The sequence below is a fragment of the Rhinolophus sinicus genome, linkage group LG12 (assembly GCF_036562045.2).
Source record: "Rhinolophus sinicus isolate RSC01 linkage group LG12, ASM3656204v1, whole genome shotgun sequence".
NCBI lineage: Eukaryota > Metazoa > Chordata > Mammalia > Chiroptera > Rhinolophidae > Rhinolophus > Rhinolophus sinicus.
The window spans coordinates 32,820,813-32,830,000 of record NC_133761.1 but is presented as its reverse complement, the minus strand read 5'-3'; the positions used below and the strand labels follow the sequence as shown (position 1 = coordinate 32,830,000).

General features: G+C 39.0%; 1 protein-coding gene across 1 annotated transcript in view; it reads left to right on the top strand.

Annotated features, from left to right (window-relative positions):
- POP1 (POP1 homolog, ribonuclease P/MRP subunit) overlaps positions 1–9,188 on the top strand; it is a 32,937-nt gene that overhangs the window by 6,942 nt on the left and 16,807 nt on the right. The window contains exons 8-9 of the mRNA XM_074316321.1: positions 1,943–2,051; positions 2,621–2,740. Coding sequence (XP_074172422.1) covers positions 1,943–2,051; positions 2,621–2,740 — 229 coding nt within the window. The remainder of the gene's footprint in view (positions 1–1,942; positions 2,052–2,620; positions 2,741–9,188) is intronic.

The window sequence follows — 9,188 nt, the reverse complement described above, 5'->3', positions numbered from 1 at the left end:
TAACTAAAAATTAAATTTGAATAGATCCCTGTGTCTAGTGGCGGCCATGCTGACAGTGCAGGTCTAGAGAGCAGAGACTAGATTAAGATCAGACACTGGGTTCACATTCAGCTTGTTTGGCTGCTTTAGTGCAGTGGACCTTTCAGCGCCTGTGCCTCTCACAGATTTGACATGATCAAATGTGATGATAGATCTGAACAGCTTTTGAGCTTTAAGAAGAAAAATACTTTAAAAAAACAAAGGCTGCTTCTCTCTTCATTGCTTCCACATTAGCCTCAACTACTGTCGTCTCTTGCCTGAATACCAAAGCAGTGTCTTAACTTTCCTTTGTTTCCCTCTTTTCACTCCATTCTTTATGCAGGAGACAGAGTGATCTTTTAACAATTTATTCCCATTGTGTTACTTTATGATTGATTAAGAGCTTTTGAATAGCTTCTCATTCTATTGGAGATACCCTGTTTCCCTGAAATTCTTACCTAGCCGGACCATCAGCTCTAATGTATCTTTCAGAGCAAAAATTAATACAATACCTGGTATTATATTATATTATACTATATTATATAAGACCCGGTCTTACATTATAGTAAAAGAAGACCGGGTCTTATATTAATTTTTGTTCCAAAAAACGCATTAGAGCTGATGGTCCAGCTAAGTCTTATTTTCAGGGAAACACGGTATGTGTAAAATTCAAAGCCCTAATGCGACTGTAATCTTGTGTCTTTCTGCCTTGTCTCTCCTTACCTTCTGCACTTCAGCCACACTGGCCTCCCTTTGTTCTAGAAGGTGTCAGAGCTTGTCTCCCTTAGAGCCTTCACAGCTACGTTTTTTCCACCTGCATGAACATTCTGCCTCCACAACTCTTTGCTTGGCCAAAATCTTCCTTACTCTTCAGGTTTCAACATCTGTGTATCATTTCCCTATAGAATCCTTTCCTGATCCCTGATGTTAAATTGTATCCCTCTACTGTTTTCACTGCATCTTGCATGTTTCCTCAATTTATATTAGATCTGTTTGTGTGTTTATGTAACGTTTGTGTCTCACGTTAGACTGAGCTTTGTGATGGCAAGGACAGGGTCGGTTCTGCCCTGTACTCTTTCCGCAGTGCTTAGCACAGTGCCTGGCAAGACTAGGTGCTCTGCTCCGGCTAAATAAGTGGCAGAGCAGGGCAGCTTGGTTCCAAAGCCTGTACTTTAGACCACTAAGCTATGCTACCTGAGTATTTGTGAGATAAATGGCACATATGTTTCAGGTTGCTTTAGAAGCTAGGAGCACATCCTACTTCAGAACCTCAGTGGGAATCATGGCTGTAGGCTCTCTGCCTTGGCATGCACACAGGACTTTTTGAAACCTTGCTCAATTCCTGGTTCTGTCTGGAAAAAAATAGAAGTGAAATAACTTGTGTATCTTATTTGAGAGCGCCGAATCCTAACCACTAGACCACTAGGGAAGGTCTCGTGTGGCTTACTTGAAATTTTTAGGAATACTATCGTTGTAATATGTCCTTTTGCTGAAGATTTCTTCGAAAGGTATTGATTTGGTTTTTCTTTGGTGAGAGGATTTATTGCTAAAATTGGTGGTGATGAAATTGGCAGTAGTGGGAGAGGAGCAGGGAGCAAGGTGCTCGTGTTGGCATTGTGCTCGAGAGACCACAGGTGTGGAGTAACTTAGGTAGGTGGTCTCTGAAAACCATGGGCGTTTTTCTTTGTATGTGAAATTGTGACAGAAGTGTAATACTGTGTCCTTGCCTCTAACAAGTGGAGTAGTTAGTCTGGTGTTAATTACTGTGTTAAATATAGTGGCAAATTCCCTGGTTCCCCCCATAAAACATTCATTCCCACATACAGAAGAAAAGTGGGTGTGGGGAGCAGTAATCACAACCATAACAAAATTATTAGGTCTGATTCATTATTTGTCTAGTGAACAGGAATTGTTTTTTCATTAGGGAGAAGACACAGAGAACACACCTCACCGTTGGTGGACTGAAACCTGTAAAAATCCTGATAGCATTTCCCTTCACCAGAGACAGGAAGCCATATTTGCATTGTTGGGAGGTATACGGAGGGGATGCTGGGTTGTATTGGGGAAGGAGGGAACAGTGGGAAGTGGGTTAAAATAGCGTTTTGTGTAGTGGTGCTTTTTAACTTGTAGCTCATTGTTTTAATACAGCAAGAAAGCAAGTAAGAGAGGTGCCTGAATTCAGAGAATAGTCTAAACACTATTTGAGTTTGTTTATGAAATAACAAACAAATGTGGTGTTAGTATTCTAAATAACTGGCATTCTGACAATATAGATAAATGCATATACCAGGTACTAAACTGAAATCTATGCCTGCACATGATTGCTTTTGTGCCTAAAGCTACTATAGTTATCTTGATAGAAACATATAAGTTCATGTAAAATAATCTGTTATGTTAATTTAATATTTCTTGTAAGAAACATCACTCTTTATGAATGTTAATGTATTCTCTAAAAGCGTCGATGGGAAAAAAGGAGAGTGTATGTTTTTAAATAAGTAGCCCAAGAAGAAGGTTTCATTAGAAAAGTTTGAAAATATAAGCAAATATGTATACATTGTGAATGACTTTCTTTGAGCTTGGGTATTTTTGTTTATTGTTAAAGGGATAACATCACCAGCAGAAATTCCAGCAGGTACTATTCTAGGACTGACAGTTGGGGATCCTCGAATTAATTTGCCTCAGAAGAGGTCCAAAGTTTTGCCCAATCCAGAAAAATGCCAAGGTAAAGGTCTTGAAACACCCCTGGTTTTCCTTACTATTTTGAGTCCCATTAGAAGTTCTGTTTGTGACACCTCTGCCGTGACTTCATCTGTAGAAATTAGGGCAACCTTTACCTGCTGCATTCAAGGTGGTTATGACCAAAGGGGAGATGGCGTGTGTGGGAGTATCTTGTAGCTATGAAACGTGTAGCCTGATTCTTACATTAGTTTTTTTCCCTAAGGTTTTTATTTTTAGTGTCTAGTAAAACCTGTCTTCAAACTGGATTCTCTGAAAATGCCTGGCATTTCAGATTTCGGTTGTGAGGGAGGGATGTGCACCTGCAGCTGGTCTTGTGCTCATTGGAAGCCTCTGTTTGACCATACAGATGATCCAGGTTCGAATCCTGGCAAGGCCATCCCAGGTGCTGAAGGGTAAGATGTCTTGGTTTAAACTCAGTAGAGTGGCCTGAGGGCGTTTTTCGGCTGAGATGGCATAGGAGGGTGGATAGGGCTGGCTAAAACTTTAGTCTAATCTGGGATTTGCCTCAGTTGTGATTATGCCTTATTGTATTTACTGTCATTTAAATATGGTTATTTGGAAGAATCATTAAAATTAGCTTGTGAATTTTTGGCGATAAAAAACACAGGTGTGTTTAGTAACGACTTTAGAATTTGTTTTTACCTCCATGTGTAGTTAGATAGCTTATTAAAGGGGCAGTAAATTACCCTGTCAGACTTCACATGAAAGGGGGATCGGATGAAAGGAATTTGAAGATATATGGATAAGTTAGTTAATTATGGAGTCTGAGACTTCTATTAATGACTTGTTGCCTTTTTCTTTTTCTTTTTAATAGTAGTATGGACTGGTGCAGCCATAAAATTTGCAGCGTTAACTACACCATTAAATGTTGACTCTCATAATCTCCTTAAAGCCATAGTTAAACTCTACTTAGTTTCTCAAATTTTTTTTGGAATGAGGCAGTTTTGTATTAAATCCTTTCTAAGGTATCTTAATATGAGTCAGTTCAAGGAAAATTAAAGTCTTCGTCAAAAAACATGATTTAAGTTTTATTATAAAAGCTTGCCATATTGTTAGTCATTGTGGAATTTCATTAAAACCTGTTTTAAGTAATTTCTTTGAAGTAGTATTGGCAGGTGAGCTACATAAAGAGTAAACTTTTTTATTTTTATTTATTTTTTCCAGTTATAGGTAACATTTGGTATTATTTTATATTAGTTTCAGGTGTACAGCATAGTGGTTAGACATTTATGTAATTTATGCAGTGAGCCCTGATTAGTACCCACTGAGCACTATACATAGTTGTTGCAATATTATTAACTATATTCCCTATGCAGTACTTTATTTACTTCACCATTATTAATTTGTAACTACCAATTTGTATTTCTTTTTTTTTAATTTTATTGGGGAATATTGGGGAACAGTGTGTTTCCCAATGAGCTCCAAGTCGTTGTCCTTCAATCTAGTTGTGGAGGATGCAGCTCAGCTCCAAGTCCAGTCACCGTTTTCAATCTTTAGTTGCAGGGGGTGCAGCCCACCATCCCATGCGGGAATTGAACCAGTAACATTGTTGTTGAGAGCTGGCACTCTAACCAACTGAGCCATCCGGTCGGCCCTCTGGAAGCTCAGCGGCAGCTCACTGTCCTCAATCTAGTTGTGGAGGGCGCAGCTCACTGGCTTATGTGGGAATTGAACCGGCAACCCTGTTATTCAGAGCTCACGCTCTAACCAGCTGAGCCATCCAGCCGCCCCCAATTTGTATTTCTTAATTCCTTCACCTTTTCCACCCAGTTCCCCAACCTCCCTTCTCTCTGACAACCATCAGTTTGATCTATCTGTGAATCTGTTTTTGTTTTTCTTTAGATTCCACTTATAAGTGAGATCATGTGGTATTTGTCTTTCTCAGTCTGACTTATTTCATTTAGCATAATATCCTCTAGGTCCATCCATGTTGTCACAAATGGTAAGCTTTCTTTCATTCTTTTTTTTTTTTTTTAAGATTTTATTGGGGAAGGGGAACAGGACTTTATTGGGGAACAGTGTGTACTTCCAGGCATTTTTTCCAAGTCAAGTTGTTGTCCTTTCCATCTTAGTTGTGGAGGGTGCCATTCAGCTTCAAGTTGTTGTCCTTTCAGTCTTAGTTGTGGAGGGCGCAACTCAGCTCCAGGTCCAGTTGCCGTTGCTAGTTGCAGGGGACAGAGCCCACCATTCCTTGCGGGAGTCGAACCGGCAACCTTGTGGTTGAGAGGACGCGCTCCAACCAACTGAGCCATCCAGGAGCTTAGCGGCAGCTCAGCTCAAGGTGCCGTGTTCAATCTTAGTTGCAGGGGGCGGTACCCACCAACCCTTGTGGGACTCGATGAGTTGAACCAGCAATGTTGTGGTTGAGAGCCCACTGGCCCATGTGGGAATCGAACTGGCAGCCTTCGGAGTCAGGAGCATGGAGCTCTAACCGCCTGAGCCACAGGGCCAGCCCGCTTTCATTCTTTTTTATGGCCGAGTAATAGCCATTGTATATACAATGTGTGATCAAACAATAAAGTGAATGTTTAAATAAAAAATTTATTACAGAAGACACATTGCCATTAATCCCCCTCAAAATACTCCCCCTCACTTCAAACACATGTATCCTGTCATTCTTGTCACTTTCTGAAGCAGTTCTGGAAGTCCTCTTTCGTGAGTGTCTTTAGTTGTGCTGTTATGGCTGCCTTGATGTCCTGAATCATTTTGACTTTGGGGAAGAGCCAGAAATTGCGCAGTGCCGGATCCGGTGAATAAGGTGGATGAGGACACACCGTAATGTTTTTATTTGACAAAAATTGCCGTACCAGAAGCGATGTGTGACACGGAATGTTGTCATGATGGAGGATGATTTGTGACACACTTTAAAGCACACCTTCTCTCCACCATAGCTCACACACGACTGACTGCACCAACAAATTGAAACTCATTACACACTGTTACTAAGGTTTGAAGCACCGCTTCCCGTATTGAAGATCCCTGCCTTTCAATTGGATGGCATTCGGCAGCAGCATTCACCGTATTTGTTGATCACAACAGAAAGGCTCGGTATCATACATCGCTTACTGGTATGGCAATTTCTGTCAAATAAAAATATTACGGTGTGTCCTCATCCACCTTATTTATATTATATATAAATTTATATTATATTATATCTGGCACCATGTGACTTCTGGCTCTTCCTCAAAGTCAAAATGACCATGAAAGGTAAATGTTTTAAATCAATTTAGGGCTTTGAGGCAGCCATAACAGCGCAACTAAAGACACTCAAGAAAGAGGACTTCCAGAACTGCTTCAGAAAGTGGCAAGAATGATGGGGTAAATGTGTTCGAAGAGAGGGGGAGTATTTTAAGAAGGATTAATGGCAGTGTGTCTTTTACTGTAAGAAACTTTTACATTTAAACATTCACCATATTTTTTGATCATACATCGTTTCTTTATCCAATCACCTGTTGAGGGGCACTTGTGTTGCTTCCATATCTTGGCTATTGTAAATAGTGCTGCAGTGAACATAGGGGTGTATATATCTTTTCAAATTAGTGTTTGGGATTTTTTCAGATAAATACCTAGAAGTGGAACTGCTGAGTCATAAGGTAATTCTATTTTTAATTTTTTGAGGAAGTTCCAAACTGTTTTCCATAGTGGCTGCACCAATTTGCAATCTCACCAACAGTGCACAAGGGTTCTCGTTTCTCCACATCCTCGCCAACACTTGTGTGTTGATATATTGATGATAGCCATCCTGACAGGTGTGAAGTGATATCTCATTGTGGTTTAAATTTGCATTTCTCCGATGATTGGTGACGTTGAGCATCTGAAAATATGTCCTCTTTGGAGAAATATCTGTTCAGGCCCTCTGCCCATATTTTAAATTTGATTGTTTTTTTTGGTATTGAGCTATATAAGTTCTTCACAAATTTTGGATATTAACCTCTTATCAGATGTATCATTGGCAAATATCTTCTCCCGTTCAGTAGGATGTCTTTGTTTTGTTGATGGTTTTCTTTGCTGTGAAAAAGCTTTTTATTTTAAGTTTTGTATAGTACCATTTGTTTATTTTTTCTTTTGTTTCCCTTGCCCAAGGAGATATTTAAATCAGAAAAAGTATTAATGTCACTGAGAGCAATGTCAGAGAGTTTACTGCCTATGTTTTCTTCTAGGAGTTTTATGGATGTGGGTCTTACATCTAAGTCTTTAATCCATTTTGATTTTATTCTTGTATATGGTTTTAAAAGGAGGTTCAGTTTCATTTTTTTGCCTGTATCTGTCCAGTTTTCCCAACACCGTTTATTGACCAGACTGGCTTTTCCCCACTGTATGTTCTTGCCTCCTTTGCCATAGATTAAATGACCATATTGGTGTGGGCTTATTTCTGGACTCTCTATTGTGTTCCATTGGTCTATGTGTCTGTTTTTATGCCAGTACCATGCTATACTATGGCCTTGTAGTATAGTTTGATATTGGTGGCATGATGCCTCCAATTTTCTCCTTCTTTCTTAAGATAGCTGTGGCTATTTGGAGTCTTTTGTGGTTCCATATAAATTTTAAGAATATTCTAATTCTGTGAAAAATGCCATTGGTATTTTGATAGAGATTGCATTGAATCTATAGATTGCTTTGGGTAGTATGGATATTTTAACGATGTTAATTCTTCCTATCCATGAATATCCATGCTTTCATTGATTTGTATCTTCTTCAATTTCTTAAGTGTCTTACAGTTTTCCGAGCACAGGTCTTTTACCTCTTTGGTTAAATTTATTCCTGGTTATTGTTATTATTTTTTTGATGCAATTGTGATTGTTTTCTTATTTTCTGTTTCTGATAGTTCATTATTGGTGAATAAAAATGCAAACAATTTCAGAATATTAATTTTGTATCCTGCTACTATATTGAATTCATTTATCAGTTTTAATAGTTTTTTTGGTGTAATCTTTCAGGTTGTTTATATATAATATCCTGGCACCCTGCAAACAATGACAGTTTTACTTTTTACTTTTCAATTTGGATGCCTTTTGTTTCTTTTCCTTGTGTGATTGCTGTGGCTGGACTTCCAATACTATGTAGACCAAAAGTAATGAAAGTGGGCATCTTTGTCTTATTCCTGATCTTAAGGAGAATGCTATTAGCTTTTCCCCATTGAGTTATGTTCCCTCTTTGCTGAGAGTTTTATCGTAAATGGATGCTGGATTTTGTCAAACACTTTTTCTGCATCTATTGATACAATCATATGATTTTTATCTTTCATCTTGTTTATGTGGTATATCACGTTAATTGATACCAAGCTTGCATCCCAGGAATAAATTCCTTGATCACGGTGTCTGATCTTTTTAATGTAGTGCTGAATTCAGCTTGCTAGTATTTTGTTGAGGATTTTTGTATCTATGTTCATCAAAGATACCGACCTATAATTTTTTTTTTTTGTAATGTCTTTGTTTTTGGAATCAGGATAATGGTGGCCTCACACTGGGGTGCAGTAAAAGAAAGTGGCATTAACTGTGTAGCATTACACAATGGAGAATGGGCACAAGCTGGCAAAACCCAAACTCCCTGATAGTTTACAGACAAGGGGTTTTATTGAGCAAAAATCATGTATCATCTGAGTAAGGTATTTGGGATGGTGGGTTTTGCTGATTGGTCAAGAGTGAGATAGTGGCAGTAAATCATTATTTCAGGTCTTGAGGTCAGCTTCAAGTCCTTCAGTCTTATTTCATGAGGATGTGGCCAGGGGATCATTCTCCTTTAGGGTTATTGAGCTGAAGCACAACTTAGGCCATGAGGTTATCTTTAGCTTAACAGAAACTCATACCTTGTGAACCTAAGTCAAGGCGTGACCATTGTTTCTGGCTGCCTCAGGGTTAATGACTAAGTAAGGGAAACTGTTAAGGCTTACAGGGCATGCTGTGTAGAAACTGAATAGGATTCTGGGGCTATATATTAAATCAAAATCACACATTAAATCAGGACCCTGGGTTTCAGTTGGTCTTTTGCTTTGTGGGCTGAAAAACACCTTAACAATGCATGTTACTAGGTTATCTTGATGTGTAGGGGTAGAAGCTATACATCGTGTGAATCTTACTCAGTGTATGCTGCTATTATTTCTGCTGTCTTTGTCATTTGTCCCCCTGCCCACCCCCTACTCCCCACATCCTACCCCCAGCAGACAGGCAGTACCTGGGCTAAGCAGTTTCTATAATGGGAAACGGTGCCACGTGACTTCCTTCTTGTGGCTGTTAGTCCAAACTAGCATACAAATCTTTTTTTTTTTTTTTTCAATTAAAGTCATTTTCTGAGGGGTCTTAACTCCAACTGCTTCAGTAGTAACAGTACAGAGAAGGAAGCAGTTTTCTCTTTCAATGAAGCACATGAAGTGATGATGCATATTCTCAGATGCTTTGAAAAAGCTTACTTGATTATTTGGTTCTTGAATTTGG